This window comes from Panthera onca, chromosome D3 (assembly GCF_046562875.1).
Source record: "Panthera onca isolate mPanOnc1 chromosome D3, mPanOnc1 haplotype 2, whole genome shotgun sequence".
NCBI lineage: Eukaryota > Metazoa > Chordata > Mammalia > Carnivora > Felidae > Panthera > Panthera onca.
In genome coordinates this window covers 476,672-501,311 of record NC_138350.1, presented here as the reverse complement: position 1 = coordinate 501,311, position 24,640 = coordinate 476,672, and the positions used below count along the sequence as shown (strand labels likewise).

At 52.0% G+C, this 24,640-nt stretch overlaps 1 protein-coding gene across 1 annotated transcript in view; it reads right to left on the bottom strand.

The window, feature by feature from the left end:
- POLE (DNA polymerase epsilon, catalytic subunit) overlaps positions 1-24,640 on the bottom strand; it is a 45,893-nt gene that overhangs the window by 20,972 nt on the left and 281 nt on the right. Inside the window, exons 2-25 of the mRNA XM_060612025.3 lie at positions 22,811-22,952; positions 22,317-22,397; positions 21,661-21,705; positions 21,422-21,514; positions 20,952-21,106; positions 18,591-18,732; positions 18,396-18,476; positions 17,538-17,645; positions 17,136-17,246; positions 16,766-16,851; positions 16,410-16,529; positions 15,033-15,165; positions 14,826-14,939; positions 14,485-14,697; positions 14,125-14,232; positions 9,079-9,207; positions 8,891-8,993; positions 8,653-8,799; positions 8,110-8,255; positions 5,926-6,074; positions 4,910-5,002; positions 4,572-4,716; positions 1,479-1,636; positions 918-1,113 (exon numbers count right to left, since the gene is read on the bottom strand). Coding sequence (XP_060468008.3) covers positions 918-1,113; positions 1,479-1,636; positions 4,572-4,716; positions 4,910-5,002; positions 5,926-6,074; positions 8,110-8,255; positions 8,653-8,799; positions 8,891-8,993; positions 9,079-9,207; positions 14,125-14,232; positions 14,485-14,697; positions 14,826-14,939; positions 15,033-15,165; positions 16,410-16,529; positions 16,766-16,851; positions 17,136-17,246; positions 17,538-17,645; positions 18,396-18,476; positions 18,591-18,732; positions 20,952-21,106; positions 21,422-21,514; positions 21,661-21,705; positions 22,317-22,397; positions 22,811-22,952 — 2,998 coding nt within the window. The remainder of the gene's footprint in view (positions 1-917; positions 1,114-1,478; positions 1,637-4,571; positions 4,717-4,909; positions 5,003-5,925; positions 6,075-8,109; positions 8,256-8,652; positions 8,800-8,890; positions 8,994-9,078; positions 9,208-14,124; positions 14,233-14,484; positions 14,698-14,825; positions 14,940-15,032; positions 15,166-16,409; positions 16,530-16,765; positions 16,852-17,135; positions 17,247-17,537; positions 17,646-18,395; positions 18,477-18,590; positions 18,733-20,951; positions 21,107-21,421; positions 21,515-21,660; positions 21,706-22,316; positions 22,398-22,810; positions 22,953-24,640) is intronic.

Genomic DNA, 24,640 nt, shown 5'->3' with positions numbered 1-24,640 from the left:
AAACCTTAAATTCCATTTTGTCGAACTATGTAGAAAACATTAAAAGACGTTTACTGAGCTAATGACACCAAAGTTAACAGAAAAAGAGGAAAGACAGAATTAGTGATATTTTTCTCCTAAAACAAAAAGAAAACTAGGGAAAGGAGGAGCCAGGAAAAAGGAAAGAGAGACACTAGCCCCCCGGAGAGCCATGGGACTAAGAAGGGAGGAGTCGGAGCAGTCTGAGGACAAATAGCTGTATCTGCTCCTGTGCACATGCACCCCTGACCCCCCGGCCCTGCTGTCCCATGTGCACACATCCCTGACCCCCCAGCCCTGACATCCTGGAAGATTTGTTTGGATCCTGTTTCGTGTGTTTTTCTCTCTCGGTGCTTACTCTCATGTATGGGCCAACTCTACAGAACAAGACAATATGCCTCAAGCTGCAGCAGCCCACAAAGCAAAGGAAGCCAGAAAAGTTCTAGAATATCCATCCCAGTATTCCTTTCGCTTAGAAAACATTAAAATAGTGAAAAAAGCCTACATGATACCCAACATTTACAGATTAAATTAAGTAGTGCAAACTTGACAAATACAGACTAAAGAGTAACAAATAATGATAGATCCCATGAGAAGGTATGTTTCAAGGTAAGCCAACACTGTCATTTAAATTGTAGAAATTGCATATTCGTTAACAGGGCCTACAAAGTAAAAAAAAATCAAAGAAGCTGATGGGATCACTGGTAAATTTTTCTCTTACAAATCCTTTCACTATGCTAGGTGCCTCCTTCCTGGAATTCTGTCACTGGGCACAGGGTCCGGCTTCGAGGGACTGAGAGGCACCGACTAGGAAGTCCCGTTTCATCAGAATCAGCCCTGACTCACCCTGTTCGCCAGGAGCCTGCAGGACCCTCACGGCCAGGTGGAGGGCGGCTCACCTTACTGTACAGCACGTCCAGCCAGTAGTCAGCCACCTTGGCGACGGAGCCATACACTTCTTCTAGGGTGCTGCCCTTGAGGAAGGCCTCAAACACTGAGGACTGGAAGATTTTAATCAGCTGCAGCTCCCCCCGGCGTTTGATCTCGAAGCCCTTTAGCTCAGCCAGGGAACCGTCCTCGTTGAAGACAGCATATCTGGAATCATAGGCGAGCCTAGCGGTGAATGGGGGCCTGGGATGCTGGCTGTTAGTCACTGGCTCTCCACCTTCCCCTTCTCCGTCCAGCCCTCCCCTCCAGCATCTACTAGGCAGCAAACATCTCCCCACCCTGAGGTTCATATTTCTGACATAAAAACAACATAAGAGGCTGCAGCCTGTAAACGAGAATCTAGCAGGTGGAGAGCAGAGATGGCGGGATCTGTGTCGGCAACAGCTTTCCATACTGAAACAAAAAGGTCAAGAAACAGAAGTAGTCCCATCTGGCCTCCTGGTCCACTTCCCGGATGGGTTGTTAAATCTCATTCATTTTCTCCCCAAGCACAAAGGCTGTGGGATTCCTACCTCTTCTTCAGTTTCTTGCCCTCTTCCTTGGAGGCTGGAAGGATCATGGCAAGGTAGGGTCCATCAACCTCAAAAAAGATGCTGTTCTCTGAGCGGGTGACATAGGTGAGTGAGGCTGGCTCAGTCAGCTCCTGGTACTGATCATTGGTGAAGCCTTCCTGCAAAACAAGAGGAAGTGGAGGCAGCTTCACTCCTGACCATCCAAACCTCGAAGTGACCAGTTGCCTGTGACGACTGACCAGACCAACAAACTGGGGTTCTTCCATACAGTGGACACCACTCAGCCAGAGAAAGAGGCCAAGTTGTGACACGTGTCAGAAGCGGATGAACCCAAACACATTCTGCCAAGCCCAGAAGCTTATACACCTTGTTTCCATTCACAGGACATTCTGGAAAAGGCAGAATTAGCGTTGCAAAGGAACACACTAGGTAGCCAGGGTCTAGGGGAAGAGAGGGAGAAAGGCTGATGATAGAGGCAGCACTCGGGAACTTCTGAGGGGTGGAACTTTTCCATGTTCTCTGCGGTGGTGGAAACAGGACCCTGTGTGGCTCAAAACCCACAGAACTGCACTCTACGAAGAGTGAATTTTACTGTAAGCAAATTAAAAAGCACCCAACCAGGATGTCGGGCAACCCCAAGGGAAACTGCAGACTGGGACAAACAATCCCACTGAAGGGCCGGCTTCAGTCACTTTGGCAAACCTGGTTGTGACGAGGTAATACAGACTAAAGACAGTAGCAACTATACACACACACTGTGCTGTAGTCGGTTAAGTTTACGGCACACGGTGGCACGATCCTGAAGCCATTTTACAATTGTACACACACACTAGTGAACAAATAAACATATTGAGAAAATGAGGGACAGGCTTCTCACTGCAAGAGAAAGAAGTGACTAACGGAAAGGGGACTAGATTGGGGCTGGACATATAGATGTGGATTCGTGTCCTTTACGTACATACGTATGTTTTTTAAATGTTTTGAGAGAGAGAGAGCGCGCGCGCACGTGCGTGTGACAGAGAGTGTGAGTGGGGAAAAGGGGTGGAGAGGGAGAGGGAGAGAGAATCCTAAGTAGGCTCCATGCCCAGTGCATAGCCCAATGTGGAGTGTGATCCCACAATCCCGGGACCATGACTTGAGTTGAAACCAAGAGTCGGCCACTCAACTGACTGAGCCATCCAGGCTCTACTTGCATTTCGTACTTTAAATTTTTTTTTTTTTTTAATGTTTATTTATTTTTGAGACAGAGAGAGACAGAGCATGAATGGGGGAGGGGCAGAGAGAGAGGGAGACACAGAATCGGAAGCAGGCTCCAGGCTCTGAGCCATCAGCCCAGAGCCTGACGTGGGGCTCGAACTCACAAACCGTGAGATCGTGACCTGAGCTGAAGTCGGACGCTCAGCCGACTGAGCCACCCAGGCGCCCCGCATTTCGTACTTTAAAGTGCACACGCAGAGGCGCCTGGGTGGCTCAGTCAGTTGAGTGTCCGACTTCGGCTCAGGTCATGATTTCATGGCTTGCAGGTTCGAGCCCCGCGTCTGGCTCTGTGCTGACAGCTCGGAGCCTGGAGCCTGCTTCCAATTCTGGGTCTCCCTCTCTCTCTCTCTCTGCCCTCTCCTGCTCATGCTGTCTCTGTCTCTCAAAAATAAACATTAAAAAAAAAAAATTAAAGTGCACACGCAGAGAAATAAACCCAGATGCATGAGCGGACAGGGCGATCAGGCATATACATATCTCCTAGCTCAATCTGAGAACAGCTAGAAGCAGTTACACCCAGCAGCAATGAGCATCTGCACTTGACCTTGGTTTCCAATACCCTCTCCAATAAAAGGAACCTGGTTCCTCAGAGAAATGGCGGATTCCAGGGTGAGGACTAGGATAACCAAGATGAGGCTAGAGTGCCTTCAGGACCAAGAAGTAAGAAAGTGCTAAAGAAATAAATTAATTAAATTAAAAATGCCCCAAACCCAAACCACAGACCAGGGACACGTGTCAGGAACACGTAGGCAAATGTGAAGGAGGCCCTAGCAGCCCAAGAGGAATGAGCTGAGTCACAAAACACCAGGGCAGGCCTGGGTTGTAACCCAGTCTAACCAATATTGACGACGAAGAGAACTGCTGAGTGGAAAGAGGGGTGATACGCTTCCTTACAGAGGGATTCCAATAAATGTACCAGGACTGTGGGAAAGCGGGAGCCACCGTTGGGGAATGTCATCGCAGAACCACTGTCACTCAAACCAGTGAAAATTAGGGAGACACAGGACATCTGCACGGTCTCAAGTATCTCCTCTAGGGTTCTTCAAGGCTCTGGTGGCTTTAACACATGGCCAGACTCTCCGACACCCCTGCCCGCCGGCGTAGGCTCGATGCCTCGCTCCAGCAGCAGTAGAGGGCGGGGAGACAGCAGCTGTGCCTGGTGACCAGAAGCGCAGACCCTGACACCATGCAGCCAAAGAATGAAACACGGGTCATATCGCTAGCGTGCCTTAAAAAATGCAAATAATCTCATTTGATAAGATACAACCAACATGATAAGAAACAACAAACCCAAATGAGGGGCAGCCAACAAGACACCTGAGCAGGGCTTACTGAAGACAGGGAGCTGCCAGCCTGGGGGGACTAAGAAGACAGGAGCCCTGGAGAAACCGGGAAATCCAAACAAAGACTGTGGCTTGGTTATGGGGCTGCGCCAACGTGAACTTCTTAGTTCTGATAAGCGTGCCACGGTTTATATATATGAACTGATGTTAGAGGAAAGAGGCTGAAGCATATATACAAATTGCGTTCTACTTTTAAAACTTTTCTGTAGATCTGAAGTTACTTCAAAATACAAACTTAAAAGCGAAATAGTCTGCTGCTGTCCTACAGGGAACACAGACTCACTTGAGTGTGAGCACAGCATTTTCTGTATAGATCCTCAGGCTACAGAAGAATCTGAACGGCATCAAGCAGGGTGACGTGACGTTAGGAAGGGGAACGCGCCAGTGTGACAGCCGATGCAGTCCCCCCCACCCCCCCAAATCCCCATCAGAGTAGAGACGTTAAGAACCCAGGCCCAGAGATAGCAGGCCCTCCCTGGAGACCCAGGCTCACCTTGACCATGATGTTTAACATGGCCCCAGGGTAGGAGATGGTCACCTTGGGTTTTTTTACACTGGTCGTCTTGATGACAAAGTTTTCAGGGAAGCTGTTGGGCAGGACGCACCATATTCCGTCTGTGTCCAGCTCTAAGGGCCTCCTTTAGAAAGAGAGAAACGAGGCCACGTGGATGCTGGACCATGGCCTCCATGCAGGAAGTACCCAGTGTGAAGGCCCTTCCAGGCCATGGACCCAAAAACACAATGCCCACATGCTCACTCCCCGTCTGTGCCCCCCAGCCTTCCCCCCGTAGGCTGTCCACTCCCGGCAGCTGACCAGAGCACAGCGCTCACCCGATCTGTTCGATCAGTTCCCGCGCCTGGGTGATGATGTTGGCTCCCGTGAAGCAGACAATGCCTGCCATCTCCATGGAGTACCAGCGAGCCCTGAGGAAGACAGTCACAGCCTGGGGGTGGGGTGGGTAGGGCTCCCCGCAAAGGGTCCTTAGAGGAGGTCAGGAGGACACCGCAGAGGGGACGTCTGAAGTGGGGCAGGAACCACGGCAGCACGGGGCCGTGCTGAGGACACTCCTCCGCCCCGCTTCAGGGTGTGGGGCTGGAGGCGGCATGCTCTCTCGGTACCAGCCCAGATGGTCCCGTGCCCCGCCCCCCCCCCCCCACGAGCCCTCTCCCCCTGTCCCCAGCTCCGTCTCGTGCCTTCTCCATCTCCCAGACCCGACGCTCATCCTCCGACTTCTCAGGGAAAGCACAGGCCCACAAACACCCTCAACTCCCCGCCAGACACCCGCCTCGTTGCCCCCAAACCGGGTCTCACCCACAAGGTCGGGCGCCCAGAGGCCGGCCCCTCCCGGCCCCACTTTCCTCCCCCTCACCCAAACCCAACAAACCCCAGCACCCCATCGTCCTCCTCCAGAGCCTCCATGCTGCTGCTCCTCATGACCCTGCCCACGGCGGCCAGGCCTCTACAGCCTGCTCTCCCCAAGGCCCTCACCCACCTGGCTGTACATCTCCATCAGAAAGAGCATTCATCTCGGCTTTCAGACCCCCCCACTCCTGGCCATCCTGACTCCTCAGACAGCTTTACACCCCCCATGGCTCACGTGGTGCTTTTTCAGGACGGCCTAGACCCTCTACAGCCCCCAGGTTATGCCATTCACCAAGTCACATAAATACACCGGAAACTGCCAAATCACCGTCTCCAGCCCAAGACATTCCGACAACACGTCCGTGGTACCGGTCCCCGGCAGTCCAGACGTCCTGGGTCGGCGCAGCCGGACGCCCCCACCCTCGCGCCCGCCCCGGCTCTCCCCCCGCGCTCCACGGAGTGAGGCCCTCGGCCGGGAGCCCACCCTTTGCGCATGACGTAGCCGTAGAAGGAGTTCAGGATGCACTTGTGCGCCAGCTGCAGGGAGTCGTACAGGACCTCCATGTTCTTGCAGCGCTTCACATCGGCGGCGTCGCCCACCTCCACGGCCGCAGACAGCTTCTTCTTCCACACCTGGAACCACACGCGCACCGATCACCAACTCGGTTCCTCCAGCTCAGTCTACGGTCCACGGCCCGGCATTCTCATATTGGGAAAATGTCAAATCTATAGAAACCTTCAAAATCCAATACAAGCGAAGACTATAGACACATCGGGAAAAACAACCGTTGATGCTCTGCCACGTTTCCTTATCCCGTTGTCTCTAGTGGCACAGCCAGATGAACAGGGCAGACATCGTGACCGACCCCCTAGAGACTCCAGCACATGGTTTCTTTCTTTTTTTTTTTTAGTGTTTATTTTTGAGAGACAGAGCGACAGCGCGTGCACAAGCGCACAAGCTGGGGAGGGGCAGAGCGAGAGGGAGACACAGAATCCGATGGAGGCTCCAGGCTCCGAGCTGTCAGCACAGAGCCCGACACGGGGCTCGAACCCACAAACCATGAGACCCCGACCTGAGCCGAAGTCAGACGCTTAACTGGCTGGGCCACCCGGGCGCCCCAAGTATCCAACTCTTGATTTCAGCTCAGGTCATGATGCCAGGGTTGTGGGACAGAGCCTGTGTTGGGCTCCTCACTGAGTATGGAGGCTGCTTAAGATTCTCTCTCTCTGCCCCTCTCCTGCGTGTGCTCTCTCTCTACAAAAAAGTAATAAAGTAATATAAAGAAAGAAACAATTCAGGTATCTGTTGAATGCCTACTATGTGCCAGGTATTGTGTAGACTCTGAAGAACAAGACACTTTTAGTGCTTGTCTGAAGAGAGAGAGAGAGAGAATAAGTAACTTAATAGTTAATTAACATGAAACGGTATGGCAGTTCCTCAAAAGGTTAAAAACGGAATTAGCACAGGACCCAGCAATCCCGTCGGGGTTCACACTCAAAAGAATGACATCAGGGACTTCAAGAGATTTGCACACCCACGTTCACAGCAGCATTCTTCAAGTGGCCAAACCGCGGAAGCAACCCAGTGTCTGTGGACGGGGGGCGGATGCACACGATGTGGTGCGTACACACAACGGAGTATCATTCAGCCCCGAAAGGAGATTCTGACACCCGCGACTACACGGACGAACCCAAGGACACGACACGAAGGGAAAGAGCCGTCATAAGAGACAAACACCGCGTGACTCCCCTTCCGTGAGGGCCTAGAGGAGCTGGACTCAGAGACCGAAAGTGAGATGGGGGGCTTGTGGTTAAATGGTGCCGAGTTTTAGTTCTGCGAGATGAAGAGTTCTGGCAAGGCCCGGGGGTGGCGGCTGCATAACAGTGTGAACGCACCCAACGCCACAGAACCGTGCACTTAAAAACGTTAGGTTTTATGTCGCGTATCTTTTACAATGACAAAGTCTATCAGAGCAGGGACCTTACCGAGTCCAACAATGAAGGAAGGTCCTTCAGGAAAAACAACCCCATTTGCTTAAGTATAAAGCTATGATTTGTCATGACAACTGAGGTGGTATGTGTCTTCCCTGATCCTCCTGGATGAGCCAGGCCAGTAAATCACCCGAATTCGTCCCCATCGGAGGCTGGCAAACTACGGCCATATGGCCAATACCGTGCTCATGCAGCCTCCGCTTCTGCTCCGCTGCTCACCTCCCTGCTGCAGCGGACACGGCTCCGTTCCTATCAAATTTTATTTATAAAAAGTCTGCCCACCCATAGTCAGCTGATCCCTGCTCTAAATAAATATTTCAAAAGCAATCATTCAAAATAGTTTCAAGGCCTCAGGCCCTTAAATCCTCAAAACTAAAAATAACCGAGGGGCGCCTGGGTGGCTCAGTTGGTTATGTGTCTGACTCTTGAGCTCATCCTAGGTCTTGGTCTCCAGGTCATGAGTTCAGGCCCCTCGCCGGGCTCCACATTGGGCATGAAGCCTACTTAAAAACAAGAAACAAACAAACTCAAAACCGTGCATTCAATTACTTTCCAAACGCGTGAGGCTGGGAGCCACACATCCTAACTGGGGAAGTCATGACTGTCCAGACAGCACCAAGCAAGGACTCTCATCTCAGAGACTAGACTGTTCTGACTTCACAAAGGTCAGACTCGCCTTGTGGAGACCCTTGAACTCATAGCGCCTGTCCCGGAAGGCGCGCACCGTGTCCACATAGAAGGAGTTCTCCCGCTGGCAGATGGTGGTGAGGCGCTCCTCCACTCTGGTCACGTGGATCTTCTTGTAGGCCTTCCGGCAGTAATCTGCGGCACAATCGAGAGCAGGGGAGCATGTGAGACCCCAAACAGGACATAGCCGGGCCACCTGTACGTAGCCAAAGGAAGTCAGGATAAGGCCGACACCAACAAATGAAGCTTCCCAGGTCAGTACGGAGGAGCACGAAACTCAGAGAGACAGTGCTGGTTTATCCTATCAAAGGACAGCCCAGTGTGAACGGGCCAAATTCGGCAAGAGCCCGGGAAGCAGAATTCATCATCCGAACATTCACTGAGGGAGAAATAAGGAAAAGGAGGCTAGGAAGAGATAGTTCACAGTGATCTCATCTCTTATCTAGTGCAACATCTAGTTTAGATGACATCAAGCTGTGACATACCAGAAAGGCCCAAGTCAGAGGAACCACAGTGTTTGGAAACTGCTCACCTGACAGCCTCCGCTTCTCATATTTAGCCTGCTCCTCGCGGGACAGCTCGTGAAAGGCCCGGGCTGGGCCCTCTGCAGTCAAGGGAGGGAACTTCTCTGACTCCAGCTGGTGCTGAATCCGATGGTACTCGCTGCGACTGGCTGGCACTAGGAGGGCGACAGAGGAGAGTCTGTGACAGAGACCTATGCACCCGCTGCCTGCTGAGCCACCCGGCCCCTGCCCCTGGGTCGCACTCACTGAACTCGCCCCTCCACTGCCAGGCCATCTTCCTCTGGCAGTCTGCTCCAGGCTTGTTGAAGTCACAGGCAGCACAGGTGGCCTCGTCCACCACGGCAGAGGGCTGGGGGTGGGGTTGGGTGGGGGGAGTGCAGCAGTTAGTATTTGGGCAGAAAAGAGCTCGATTCTGACAGGGGAATCCGTCTCACCTGCAGGCGGTTCGTCAGGATGATGTTGGGGTACATGGCCCCCACATCCAGGTGGTAGATAAGGGGACACTCGATTCTGTTTGGGACATCTTTCAGGGAGGTGAGCTTGGTCTTAATCTGATCACACACCTACGGAGAAAGGAGAAAGACTGTATAGACAGCAACAAAGCAAGCACGTGGGTCCCAGAAGGACAGCAGACGCTGGCCACCAATGCTAGGTCCGGGAGGTACAGGAACCTCACAAGGAAAGAACCCTAAGGAGCACAGCATCTCAGGAAGCAGCAGCCTCCACCCCAGAGGACCTTTTGGGACTGGGAGAAAACTGAAAGACTGTGGACTCAGATGGCAGGGCCCACCCGCCAGCAAGGTGTAAGACCCAGCTCGAGTATCAACAGCACCCTTCCTGGGTGCCCTGTGTGCATGCACAGTGTGGGTATGTGATATCCCTGCCTCAGCAGCCCCTCACCTGACACATGAGAGGCTCAAGAGCTTAGCAGGGGCTCAAGCACAGGCGCCCTTAGCCCAAACGCCACACTCTGAACCTCAGTGCTAGATGGTCCCCAGCATTACTTTACAAACCGATGAATCAGATTTGTTTCCAGCCAGAGGTTAAACTGTTATGTAAAAAAACCCTCCTGGTACCTAACACCTAGATATCCTGCATGAAATATGAGGACTATCCCTGTAAATGCAGAACTGAGTTTCTAAGTTACCCCCAGAGGGCAAGAGCGAAGAGGAGACTCAAAACCAGAGCAGAGAGCTACATCAGCGGTGGCCTGGCAGAGGCCAGGCTCTGGGTCGGGGTCTCTAGGACCACTCCCAGGTGTAGTGACTCACAGTGCAAGGACACAGAACTCAATCAGCAAAGGGGAAAGGCACTGGGGCAAGGTCAGGAGGAGGTCAGGCTCAAGCTGGGATGAGCTTAATTCTCCCGGCATCAAACCGGGACATGTGCCTGATGCCATCTTGCTCATGGACCCAGTGCCCAGAGTGTTCACTGGGCACTGGGCACCTGGGCACCTTGGCCCACACACACCCAAACCACAGGCTCCCAGGAGGGCGGTGTTCCGTGTGAACCAGTGTCTGCACGAGTGAGCGAGGTTCAGGAGGGACTCCTGTCAGAGAAAGGAGAGAAACCTCCCTCCTGAGACCCGAGCTCCCGGCCTCACGAGCAGGCCTTTCTGAGGTCGGCTGCCTTGGCCCAGGGTGTGTGCACTCCCGCACGGTTCTCGTGCCTCCTCAGGGACAGGAAGCGTGCACACAACAGGGGGACGAAACAGAACCCCCCCAAAAAGGCAGGACCAACAAAGGCCACCTCTGTGAAAGAATAAACTACAAGCCTGCTCACCAAAATCACATCTCCTCTGGGCTGCACATCTGGCACCGCAGGCTAGTCCCTCTAATAAGTGTGGGGTTTACGTTACACTCCACTGGATCTGGGAACCCTCCGGCCCAGGAACCAGGTGACAAGGGACCCCGGCCACAAACAACCGTCAAAGTAACTGACGGCCCCCGATGGGCTGCAGGAGACTCCCTGCTGAATACAAATTCACATCCCAAAATCACAGAGCATGGGAAGAAACACCCCCATGACCAACAGCAGACACAGGGGGAGGCCACTGAGAACCCGCGAGAATAAGCCTCCCAGAGTAAACGTGGGGAAACTAGCACAATTAAAAATACTAAAGACCAAGCCCTAAATAAAACAGGGAGAGAAAGAGTCCACTTCTTTTTTTTTTTTTAATGTTTATTTTTGAGAGAGAGACACAGAGTGCGAGTGGAGGAGGGTCAGAAAGAGAGGGAGACAGAACACGAGTGGGTGAGGGGCAGAGAGAGAGGGAGACACAGAAGCAGAAGCAGGCTCCATGCTCCGAGCTGTCAGCACAGAGCCCGATGTGGGGCTAAAACTCACAAACGATGAGACCAGACCTGAGCCGAAGTCGGATGCTTAACCAACTGAGCCACCCTGGTGCCCCTAAAACTAACGGTCTTCTAATGGTGATATATTCACTCTCCCAAAACTAATACCTGATTGCATCATAACATTAATATGTACTTATCTGGTAAGTTCATTCTGCACAAAACGTACACATCGGAACTGGAGAATTAGTATATTTAGAAGTTAATCTAATGACTCAGGAAACCTCTGGATGGGACCAGATAATAAATATCTTAATTTAGGTTTTGTGGCCACACAATCTGTCACAATCTTTTTTTTATAACATCTTTAAAATGTAAAAGCTATTCTTAGCTTGCTGGTTACATAGGCCTCATGGGCTATAGTTTGCCAACGTCTGTTATAGACATTTAAGAATAGAGAAAACCAGGGGCGCCTGGGTGGCTCACTCGGTTAAGCGTCCGACTTCAGCTCAGGTCATGATCTCACGGTTTGTGGGTTCAAGCCCCACGTCGGGCTCTGTACTGACAGCTCAGAGCCTGGAGTCTGCTTTGGATTCTGTATCTACCCCTCTCTCTGTGCCTCCCCCGCTCGCTCTCTCCTCTCAAAGATAATGAACATTAAAAAAAAAAAGCTTAAAAAAGAATAGAGAAAACTAAAAAACATATGAATAAATACGAAGACTAACCAGGAGAGTAGCCATCTTTTTTTTTTAATGAAATGTGTTAAATTTGGAAGTCATATTAGAAAAATCATTTGAATGAAAAATTGCCTTTAGTATTAAACTCCTTAAGGGGCGCCTGGGTGGCTCAGTTAAGCATCATTCGACTCTTCATTTCAGCTCAGGTCATGATCTCACGGTCGGGAGATCAAGCCCCGCGTCAGGCTCTAGACTGTGTGTGAAGCCTGCTTGGGATTCTCCCTCTCTCTCTCTCTCTCTCTGCACCCCTACCCCTGCAAGCTCTCTCTCAAAAAACAAAACACAACAAGAGAACATTCCTTAAAACCCTCCAAAGTAGTCAAAATAAAAAAACACACCAAAAATTATACAGCAACAATGACTAAAAGGAAGAATGTTTATCATATACAACAGAAAATACCAGAAGTATTAATATTTGTTCCTAGTTGAATTTTAAGCAAATCAATCATTTGAATAATCACTCCATTCTTCTCCACCGAGGCAGGTCCTGAAATGCCAATGAGGAGGCCCACGGAGACAGTCCAGGTAAGAGGGGAGGGAGGCACAGTTCCCACGGAACACACCTGCGCTGCTGAGATGCCCGGCTGGCACCTCCCCTCAGCATCCTCGGGATGAGATGGCCCCTCGGGAACAAAGAGATGAGTCCAGTGCCCTCTAGAACACACTTTAGAAACCGTGAAGGAGCCATACTCCGTCCTCTAGGAGCCTACTGCTGGATTCGCCAGGGTGTCTAGAGTCCCTCCGATCAGCATATCTTTGTTCTCACTCATTTCACTATTTCTTCAAGTTGAAAGTGTGTTCCTTCTAAGGTGTTAACTCACATTTGTTCTTTAGCCTAGCCACTCTTCTAGGTTGTTCTTAGTTCCCTTTTTTTTTTTAAGTTTTTTTAATGTTGTTTTTTTGTTTTTTTTAATTTTTTTTTTTTTTTAACGTTTATTTATTTTTGAGACAGAGAGAGACAGAACATGAACGGGGGAGGGTCAGAGAGAGGGAGACACAGAATCTGAAACAGGCTCCAGGCTCTGAGCTGTCAGCACAGAGCCCGACGCGGAGCTCGAACTCACGGACCGTGAGATCATGACCTGAGCCGAAGTCGGCCGCTTAACCGACTGAGCCACCCAGGCGCCCCTAATGTTATTTGTTTTTGAGACAGAGACAGAGTGTGAGCAGGGGAGGGGCAGAGAGAGAGGGAGACACAGAATCCGAAGCAGGCTCCAGGCTCCGAGCTGTCAGCACAGAGCCCAACGTGGGGCCTGAACTCAAGAGCCGTGAGATCATGACCTGAGCCGAAGTCGGATGCTTAAGCGACTAAGCCACCCAGGTGCCCCCAGGTTGTTCTTAGTTCTTAAAGTGTATGGTAGCTGGAGCTGACAACAGCTGCACAGCACTTTACAGTGTACAAACACAGCTTTCTCATGTGTGAGAGACCAGAGAGCACAAGCAGGGGAGGGGCAGAGGGAGAGGGAGAATCTTAAGCAAGCTCCACACCCGGCACAGAGCCCAGTGTGTGGCTCGATCTCAGGACCATGAGATCGTGACCCGAACTGATATCAAGAATCTATTAAGAGTTGGATACTTAACTGACTGAGCCACCCAGGTGCCCCTGTAACCACATTCTTATTCGAATTCTGCCTAGTGAGTCTGTTCTGAGACATTTCTTAGAGAGAGACAGACAGACAGAGAGAAGAGACGGGGAGGACGAGGAGAGAATCTCTGCCCTGAGCGTGGAGCCTGATGCGGGTCTCCATCTCACAACCTCAAGATCATGACCTGAGCTAAAATCAAGAGTCACACGCTTAACTGACAGACCCACTCATCTGCCCATGTTATGACATATTTCTTGAAATCAATCCTAAAACTCGTAAAAGCTCCAAACCACTAGTGACTCAATATGCTGTAGTGTTGAGCAGTGCCCGACAGACACACCTGAGAAGTGCCATGTTCAAATAAGACAAGCAAGGCGGGAGGTACCTGGGGTCTCCAGGCACGTAGCACTTGTAAATGGTGCTTTCTAACCATTATTGGACAGTTTTTACAGTCACTATATTCTACTCTGTCACCTGTAGGAATTGACTATCATCACTTTTAAAGTCTCCTTAACAACAAAAATTAAAACCAGTGGCTCCTCACTGCCTACAAAATAAAGTCCAAATGAACTGGGCATAAGGCCTATCCCTCGCCTTTGTCCTGCTTCCACCCACCACTATGTTCTAAGCAATAGCCAGCTCAAGACCCCACGGCCAACTTGTGAATCTCTACCATCTCCCAAAGCCCAGTCATTCACCGTAACCACAACACTGTCCTGTGCCCCCCAAGCAGACCAGAACAGACTCTGTATCACCTGGCTCGGAGCCCAAGTACCAGCACACAGTAGGTGCATGCTACTGAAAGCAGCCAGTCTACAAGCAGGGCGTGTGAAGACGGTCTCTCCTGGCCCCCGGAGCGTTACCTCTTGGAAGTTGGTGACCTGCTCCATGGGCACCTTCTCCTCTTCCTCGATGGCATGACGCATGGTCTTCTCCACCCGCTGCAGCAGGAAGTCAAAGGCGGCAGGATTCTAGTACAGATGACCAAGAGAGAACGCAAGTGAGAAGGGAAAACGCCCTCACACGTACCCAACTACCTCGGGCAGGACACTGCCGGGACCGGCCCGGAGAAGCCAAGGGCTTGTCCCGCAGCACCTCAGTCAAGGACAGGCCAGACAAGGGAGGGCTGGTGAGGGACCCACAGGGCAAGAAAGGGGTGAGGGCTGTACTGCAGCCCTGGAGGCTTCTGGGTCTCAGCCCTCGGGAGAGCGGGGAGGGCTCACCATCCTGAACCGGCAGGGGATGTCACTGCGGAACACGCCCGACTCCAGGGCCTCCACGTGGCCACCCACATAGGTCTCGGCGTCCAGCACGTGGCCATCATCGGTCAGCTTGTTAAACTCCTGCTCCTGCTTGTTGGGGAAGATGATGTTGGCATGGAAGGCCTGCACCATCAACAAGGCCTCACACAGCGTCCCGGAGCCCTTCCGCAGCACCTGCGGGGGAAAAGCCAGACTTCAAACCAAACGCCAAAATCACACAGCTGCATCCACGGCAGCCGCCGGGGACAAGCTCCAAGGGCGGCGGGCTGACACCGGCACACGGGGCCGGGAGACGCACTGACCTCGTCAGGCTCCATGGGGATAATGGTGCAGAGGGCGAATATGAAGGGGTGGACGTACTTCATGTACAGGTAGTACGTGGCCACCGCGTCTGACACCGAGTATGTGGCCAGAGTCTGAGGAGAGAACACAGGGCGGTAAGAGCGACCAGGAGCTGGGCAGGCACCGTGTGGGAGCTACAGGTAAAGGCCGTGAGGAGAGGCGCATGCCTGGGGCTGCTCGGTGGCCATCCGGCACATGTCTTCAGGGTCCAGCTCCACAGGGTCGTAGCCCAACTTGGCTTTGGCAGCCGCCTTGAGGTTGTGACTGCCCACAGGAAGGTAACTGTCCCTCTTCACCCACCTAGGAACAAGAACACGTGCAAAGGTCAGAGATGGCTCTGAGACACAGCCCACGCACTGCGAGAGGCAGCCCCGCTGGACACGACACAGAAAGACGGCTCGTCCCAACAGATACGCCCAGGATTGCCACCGAGACCCCGCACGGCACAGGCGCCTTGCGAAGCCTCTATCCCAGATCCAGGTAATCTCACAGATACGCCCACAAACACAAGGAAACGCCAGTCTCCCGAGTCCCATGGCCTCCCTCTGTCCCTTGTGGAGAGAGAACGCTGAGCAGGAGGGAGCCCTCAGCCCCTCCAGCTTGTCCCATGGGACTGCCAGTCTGCCCTGCTCTCCCTGCTCTCAGGCGCTCTTCTTAACCTCCTCTCTGCTTACACAGTCCCTTCGGCACGGAAACCGGGGGCTACCCTGCGCCCCTCACCCTCACACCTGTCTGCAAATCCTCCCTGTGAGGCAGCTCCGCGACGGATGTGGTCATGTCCCTGGCGGCCACAGCTCTCTCTTGACTGCATCAAGTCTCCCCTCCCTCAGCCTCCAGACCCTTGGCCATCCTCACTCCTAGAAGTGCCCCTGGGATCTCCCAATATCGCCGCCTCCTCTGAAGCCCCCTCCCGTCCTTTTTCTTCTCTTCTGGAATCCGTTGATCACCACGCCCCCTGCAAGTGGCGTTCCCAGGCCTGCTTCTACCTAGAACCCACCCTCCTGCTCCAGAGCCCACCCCAAACCCTGAGAACCAACATTCCCTGTGTCCCAGGTACCCCTGCCCCCCGCCCTGGTCTGTGGATGCCCAAGTGCACCCCTCTCCTCACTCCCATCTGCCCCCTCCGGCCCCCACCATAATGCCAGGCCCCCCAAGATAAAATCTGCCTCCCCACAGGGTACAGGAGGCCCACAAAACCTCCTTTCTCTCCAGCCCGGACACCCCTGGCTGCAGCACCCTCACCTCCGTGGGGAGCTCTCACAGCACCAGGGCCTGACTCAACCCGGCCTCTTTCTGTTCTGGCTTCCCCAGCCCGAGGCCTGACACTGATGTGTTTGCTGGTGGAAGGAGTAATGAACACACAAGGGAAGACAACACGTTCCCAGACCCAGCCACAGCCGCTGTCCTTGAAGGTGATGGAGCTGCAACATTGGCCACCATCCTCCCTCAAAGGGACGCAGACAGGACAAGGGTGTGCAAGAAGGGAGCCTTGGACCCGCACACAGAAAGCCCCCTAAGACAGCGCCAGGAGCCGCCGGGCCTACCTGAGACAGTCCATGTGGATGCACTGGGATGCCTTATACTCCCCCTGGCTGTCCTTCTGGAACCCTATCTCCTGGTACATGCTCAGCCCGTGGACCGCCGCTCTGGCCTCCACAAACGGCCTAGGGATGAGGGCAGATAAAGGAGCGCACGGCAGGTATTCTTCAGCTCCCTCAAATACAGAAAGACTGCCCCACAAGACTCCCGAGCAAACCCAGGAACCCCCTCCCCCCACCTCTCCTCTACATCTTAACCATTTCTAAGTATACAGCTCGTTAGCGTGAGTACATTCACAGCGCCACACAACATCCCCTCCCCGACACACTCCAGTTACTCACAAACTAGACGTCAGACTCACCAGTCAAAAAAGTCCCCATTGTAGGTGACCATGATGGTGGGTTTGGCCTCTTGGACGTGTTCAAACCACCTCTGGATCAGATGAACCTGAATTCAATGATTCATAGCAGTCAGCAGATTTGTGTGTCTCTTCTTCCAGCTACTTCCAACCACCCCTCCCAAAATTTCGGAAAAGCAGGCTGTATCTCATGCTGTATCTCATTTCCACACCCACCCTGTGCCCCCAGTGTGAACGAGGACCATACCGCCAGGAACCCAGACCAGCAAGCTGCCATTCTGGTTAAATGAGCACTGAGGCCTCAAGAGTCAGGGGGCTCTTCTTCCGGTATCACCCCAAACACCAGGGAGTTTCCCACGTGACACCTCTTTACCTCGTCGGGTTCATTGAAGACACAGAAGGGTCCCTCATACTCTGGCTTGGGGGTGAACTCGAAATCTCCAACATCCTCTGACACTATCTCCCTGTTGGTGATGAGGTAGCCCTGGGAAGCGTGTGAGCAGTCGGTGTGAGTTAGGACACAAAAAGCCAAACACACCTCCCCACACTCGGCACAGAAGCTCCTGCGACAAGAGTCTGCAGCAACGGGAGGCCCCTCGCCCACCAGGAGCTGTAGCCCCTAGACCCCAAACGTGTCAGACTCAGATTGGAAGGCAGGGGCACGGCTTGTTTCTTCACTTTCCTGGACTCAACTCACTTATTTTCACCGAAAAAACACCAGCCACAGGCTGCATGCTGCTCCCAGGAAGCGTACACCCCAAGAGGCACCACTTACCTGACCGTCAATCATATAGGAAATCATCATAATCTGGTCAGTCTCAGCGTCTGGAAACTTGAGGGGCAGTTTGGTTGTCTCGATGTCAAATGCCAAAACCACAGGGTCCTGCAGGGACATCTCATTAAGTTGGACGTAAACCAAGCTGAGCTCTGGAGACGCCAACGGTCTTCCCGACACCCACCACCTCCAGCTCCAGCTGCTAAAACAAGAGCCAAGCAGCCACAGAGAGAGGTTCCAAAAGAAGCGAGACAGGCATTTTGGGTTGACTAACCTATGTCAAGAACACCACGATTCACGGAGGGTATGAAATCTTAAACACCTATGAGAGGCTAAAGCATGATGGGAAAATCCTAGAATTACAGAGCACTTGAGTCACAAAGTACTTTAAAATCATTTTGACCTTTTGACCTCCTTTTGACCTTTACAATAACCCACACGGAAGACTGTGCTAGAGTCAACATCTCCACTTTGGAAATGAGAAAACAGAGTACAGACTTGCCCAAGATCACAAATGTGTTCCTGAACCAAAGCCTTCCACATACGAATCTGCTTTTCACCCCATCACGTCGCTACCAACCATCCAAAATGGAAGTCGGAGCTCTCCTTTGAAGTTCAGATCCAGCCTAGCTCAAACAAGGACATCACATGGTGACATACAAGCACTAAGTGAAATCACACCTCATCAGAAACCGACAAAAAAGAAAAAGGAAAAAGATTTCTCTACAACTTTTTTAAGAAAGTATTTGGGGAAAAAGAAAACAAATCTCTGAATTGTATTCATTCTTCAGCACCGAATTAGATCTCTCTAGAAACAAGTGGAAAAGCCAGGATGGAGGAAACGCAAGCAGTACTTACGGGTCGTTCAACAAGGTCATCTCGGCGGGTGATTTCCACAGGGAAGGCATTTCCTCGGTACCTGACGTTGTACCAGTGAGCCTGCGGGACGTGCAGCGTGTTTATCAAGAGTCTGCATCTGTCCCAGGAGGGGTATTTCTCTTCAGTGTCACCTCCTGACCGCCAGGGGCTGCCCGAAAGCGACGGCCCACTCACCACATGGATCTTCAGGTCAATGGAGAGGCGGATGTGATAGGGCACATCATACTCTCGCATGTCCACGATGTTGTCCAACTGGTCAGTGACCTTCTTAGAGGCTTCCTCTTCATCAACAACCACACTGCCCCCTTGCAGAACACTGTGAAACAGAGAGAGGATACTCCTAACTACCGTCTGCTCGGGGACGGCGCAGGGGGGACCAGAGTCCGTGTGGAGTAAACACAAAAGGTAGAAGGTGGCTAAGATGACCAGGACAGGCTCTTCTTAAAGAATTAGTGGGGCGGGGGGGGGGGGGGGGGACGGTTGGCAGGGATGCTGGGGTGCTCAGTCGGTTAAGTATCTGACTCCTGATTTTGGCTCAGGTCATGATCTCTCGGTTCATTAGTCTGAGCCCCGTGTCAGGCTCTGCCCGGACAGCGTGGAGTCTGCTTGGGATCTCTCTCTCCCTCTCTCTGCCCCTACCCTGCTCATGTTCTTTCCCTCTCTCTCAAAAACAAACTAAAAAAAAAAAAATCCTTTAAACAAAAAGGACGACGTTGGATGACAGCCTCCCACAAGCAGCAGGCTACGGGCAGGAAATTCAGTGAGAGCTCCGAACACGTATTTTAGGGGATGTACATTACATCCCAATTAGAAACAAAGAAAGGAAAATGCTCTGTTACTTGGGAGGCATATGTACAGATGTGAACCACCCTGGCTGACCTTGTTTCCCCATCAAGAACGAGAGTCATGGGGTGCCTAGGTGGCTCAGTTGATTAAGAGTCTGACTTCAGCTCAGGTCATGATCTCACGGTCCATGAGTTCGAGCCCCACGTTGGGCTCTGTGCTGACAGCTCAGAGCCTGGAGCCTGCTTCGGATTCCGTGTCTCCCTCTCTCTCTGACCCTTCCCCGTTCATGCTCTGTCTCTCTCTGTCTCAAAAATAAACATTAAAAAAAAATTTTTTTTTTTTAAAAGAACAAGGGTCACAGGAACACGTCCACCCTGCAGGAGTGTCGTGAGGTAACACTCATAGAGCTCTCTGCGTGGCACAGCAGCTGGTAAGTAGCAATTTTCAGTACCATAATTACCTTATCATTGGAAAGCAGGAAATCACAGTCACTAGAATATTAACTCTAATATCAGCCCAGTAAGCTTCAGAACACTAAATGGACTATTAAAGGGGAAAAAAAAGACAACGAGTTTTAGAGAAAAGGCTTAGGCCTCTGGGTACACCTTGCAATACTATAAAAGGTAATTATACTGGGGGCAGGGGGCAGGTGCAGTGCAGAAATGTTCAGGGTCCCAAATTGATCTTTTTTCAGAGAATATGATTAGCTCTCTTGAAGTCTTCATAAGTTTTAATTATCCAAGATTTCCTCGTCTTTTCTTTATTTATTTTGAGAGAGAGACAGAGAGTGAGCTAGGGACGGGGGGAGACAAAATCCCAAGCAGGCTCCATACTCAGTGTGGAGCCCAACGAGAGGCTCAATCTCATGACCTGAGCCAAAACCAAGAGTCGGACACTTAACTGACTGAGCCACCCAGGCACCCCAAGATTTCCTCTTCTTAATCTCTTATCCTGTTTCCTATTATTGTTGATATCTAAACACTTGATGAACAGAGTTGGGCGCCCTATATTTACATTTTTCTGTATAACACCCAAAGTTTTCTAGAGAAGATGTGCTATGTAACTCCAGGCATGCAGTAAACTCTGAAGGCAGCTTGACACTTGCCATAAGCCATGAAAACAGACTGAAGCGAAGTGGTGTGCCTAGGAATCCAAAATGTCTCTGTTACAGCAACTCAATTTTAGAGCCACAAACCCACCGCTATGTAAGAAAAGAGGAAGAGCTCAAATGTAAGCCAAGAAACCACCATTTCTTTAACAAAAATGTAGCACATAAGAAATTCTATCTAGGGGCACCTGGGCGGCTCAGTTGGTTAAGCGTCCGACTTTGGCTCAGGTCATGATCTCACGGCTCATGAGTTTAAGCCCCGTGTTGGGCTCTGTGTTGACAGCTCAGAGCCTGGAGCCTGCTGCAGATTCTATGTCTCTCTCTCTCTCTCTCTCTCTCTCTCTCTCTCTCTGGCCCTCCCCCTGCTTGTGCGTTCATGCTCTCTCTCCCTCTCAAATATTAATAAGAAAGAAAGAAAGAAAGAAAGAAAGAAAGAAAGAAAGAAAGAAAGAAAGAAAGAAAGAAAGAAATTCTATCTAATTGCTTGAAAGTGCTTCCACACTGGACAAGCCAATCCTTATGGCTTGGTGAAGTTACTTCACCACTGGGTTTTCCTACCTCCCATCCATCTTGCCCCTCAGGACACACTCCAGGAACCCGTCCGTGTGGACTCACTGGCTGCTTACAACAGGTAAGCTCACCTGGACAGCATAGCTGTGTAGGCATCACTGGCGTGGCCCTGCTCCCGGCTCTTCCTCACGGCAGGGGAGATGTCCTTCCTCACTCTGACAAGGTCCTCCACCGTGTTGAAGGACAGCTTAATGTAATTTCGCTTCAAACCCACCAAGTGATTTGGCTACAAAATGAAGAGATTGTGCTCATGAGCTCAAGAGAAAAAAGACTTTATTGGGGAAAGAAAATAAGGGGAGAACGACTCAAAGGTAAACCCACGAATGGAAGAGTCAGCAAGTCCAAAGCACCTTGTCCAACTCTGCGTGTGGCACCAACTATGCCACTGGGCTTCTCCAGGACATACGGACGGTCACCGAAGCCCCGCCACCCGTACCACCCCACAGGTGCTAAACTTGGCCTCCTCCCATCTCACCCATCTCACCCCGTGTGCAGGGCAGACCCAGCCTCATTTATCCTGGAAGGGCCAAGTGGTACTCACCAAGTCCAGATCCTCTTTGGGGACAGTCTCTACTTTAGCAATTTTACCCTGAAACTTCTTGGAGAGAAAAGATGAAACTTCTCGCTCACAACCCTAAATTGAGATCAGAGTGAAAGGACTTTCTACAGTGAAATCTGTCTTCCTGGCCCGTTTCTCTAGAGGCCCCTTTACGTTCAGTTCCGAAGCTCCCCATATTTGAGGCTCAGGTCGTGTGACCTGACGCTACTAACCACACTTACCTTTCTGGTTGCAATGTAGAAATATGGCTTGTAGGGCAAGGCCACCTGCGAAAGCCACCGACCATTCAGAGGCAACAAGAAAGAAAAAAGGGAGACGAGTGAAGACACACTGTTTGCTGTTATACTCGTGAGCAGCCTGGATCCGATGCACCCTTGCCCTTGACACCTCTTTAAAGATGCTGAAGGGGCACCTGGGTGGCTCAGTCAGTTGAGCTTCCGACTTTGGCTCAGGTCACGATCTCAGGGTCGGTGAGTTCGAGCCCCACGTCGGGCTCTGTGCTGACAGCTCAGAGCCTGGAGCCTGCTTCAGACTCTGTGTCTCCCTCTCTCTCTGCCCCTCCCCCATTCGTGCTCTGTCTCTGTCTCAAAAATAAATAAACATTAAAAAAATTTAAAAAAAAAAAAAAAAAAAGGTGCTGCAGCAGGAAATTAAGAGCTGCACATATGGCAGGGGCAAAAGTCTGAGACAGACGACACTGCTCTTCCAGTCTGTCCAAGCTGGCTCCTCTTATGACATCCTAAATGGTGACCCATGTGGCTCCAAGGGACCCGTGTCCCTGACAGCTCCCAACCCCTCTCCTCACAGCTACCGCTTTGGACCCAGCTACACCTCATCACTTGAGTGGGTTTTAGCTTCTTGGGGTCCAGGGGCTTACCTTAAATCTGCTCCCGTCATCTTGAATAAAGTAGTAATCCACCGCACTGACCAGGCGTTTATCTTCATCTAAAATCTCGGTCTACGAGAGAACCAGCCAGCACAGGCACCTTACCCGCCGCACAGTCCAAGACCCCTCTTGCTTTTCACTCTCTGGGAAACTGAGCACAAAAACAAACCCTTTCTCCCTGCCCCGCCCCCATCCCGCAGCCCCATTCACAAGAACCGCATCGCAACACCTTTCAAATGAGGGTTTCTCTCAATCCCCCCCTCATCCCCGAAAACTTCATTCTTGTGGGTTAACAGGGACACCCTTCACCCTGGTCTTCCCCGTAGCCCCTACACGACCCAGCGGTGTGCAAGAGGGAGGTCGGAGAGCTACAAACGGTGCCGTCTCCGCCGGTATCCCCCACGCTGCCAAGGCCAAGGCTGCTCCGAGGGCCGCAGCTGCCCTCCTGAGCGGGACGAGGCCCGAGAAAAAGCCCAGGTGCTTACGGGGTGCATGTTGATGAGCCAGCCCGTCTTCTCACCAGGCTCCTTGAGTCTCTCAAAACCAAAGCGCAAATCCATCTTATCTGTCCGCTGACTGCGCTCCAGGCGCTTAAGTGCTGAGACAGAGGAAGAGGGGCCATCGTCCCTGCACGAAAGGAGGGAAATGCGTCTTCACCAATCACGACGCCATCTATTCCCACAACCCTCCGTCCACCCAGCGTGACCATTTTGGATGTGACACAGGAGATGCGTCCCCCAAAACACCTCACGTGTGGCAGAACAATTCATTAGGACAACAAATGTCACGGGAAACGCGACAGGCAGGATCCGCAAAACACGCTGGGCTCTGTAACCAGAGCGCTAATAAAAACAATCGTGGGGCGCCTGAGGGGGCTCAGTGGTTGAGCGTCCAACTTTGTCTCAAGTCGTGACCTCGTGGTTTGTGAGTGTGAGCCCCGCATCGGGTTCTCTGCTGGCAGCACAGAGCCTGCTTCAGATCCTCTCTACCCCTCGCCCGCTCTGTCTCTTTAAAAAAATAAACTAAAAAAGAAAAACTTAAAAAAAAACCATCCTGACTGGACACTGCTGCCTTATGGGATACTAAAAATGCACCAAGTCCAGCATTGCGCTCCTGGGCACTTACCCCGGAGAAAAGAAACCCACGTTCACACGCACACTTGCGCGTGACTGTGCCTAGCAGCCCACTCACGATAACCCAAAGTGGAAACCGCCCAGGGACTCCTTAGCAGGTGAGTCATCAACCTGGGCTGTATCCTTCCCGTGCAATACTATTGGTCAAGAAGAAGGAACAAACTTACCCATCAAGGGTATTATTCAGAGTGAAAAAAGCCAACCCTCTAAAATCACACACTCCACAATTCCACGGAGACAGCATCCTTGGAGTAAAACCAGAGTGGACAAGAGTAGTGGCTGGCATGGATGAGGAAGAGGGGGGAGCGGAGGCGGCTGTGGCCACAAAAGGGCAGCAGGAGCGACCCGTGGGCTAGAACTGTTCTGCGCCTTGATTGTGGTGGTGGTCACATACGATGTGCACACACGCGAGTAAACACACACACACACACACACACACACACACACGAGTGTCCATGCACTGCATGCACGTCAATTTCCTGGTTGCAACCTTGGGCTTTAGCAACTAAGATGTTACCCCCAGGGTGAACCTTATGGCTTAGGGGTGCACGCGATCTGTGTGTCATTTCTTACAACGGCTTGCGAATCTACAATTAACTCAAAAAGCTGTTTCTTTGTATTTTTATTTTTAAAATGACCGTTCTGAAATTTATTAGTCTGTAAAGCGAAATCAACGTTATCCACCACCACAATGAGCCCGCAAAGCCCGGCAGCGCAGTACACAAGCGAGAGTCCTGATGACCGATCTGGCCTGGATTCTAGTTCTGCCAAAATCGAGCGTGACAATTAAGTCAGATGATGCACGTGAGGTATACAGTGGGTGCTCAATAAACAGCACTTGGGATACTCATCAAAGGTCAACACAAATACAAGGGAGTATGTCTCTCGTCTGTAAGGGAAGATCCTACGCTAGCGGCGCTCGCTGAAAGCCGACACTCGAACGACCCACTCCGTCCACGCGGAGAGCCGGGGAAGCGCTCCGGGAACTCGGCCCGCGCCCCGCGCCCGCTCAGCCTCCGCGCTCCCCCCCCCCCCCACCTCCGCACCCCCCGCGCCCGCAAGGCCCCCGTCTGCACCAGGCGGGAGCGGAGCGAGGGGCGCGCGCACGCCGCGGTCTGCACGAAGCCGTCCCCCACCGGCCCGCGTTACAAACCCAGGGAGGCGGCCCCACCTGCTGCGCCG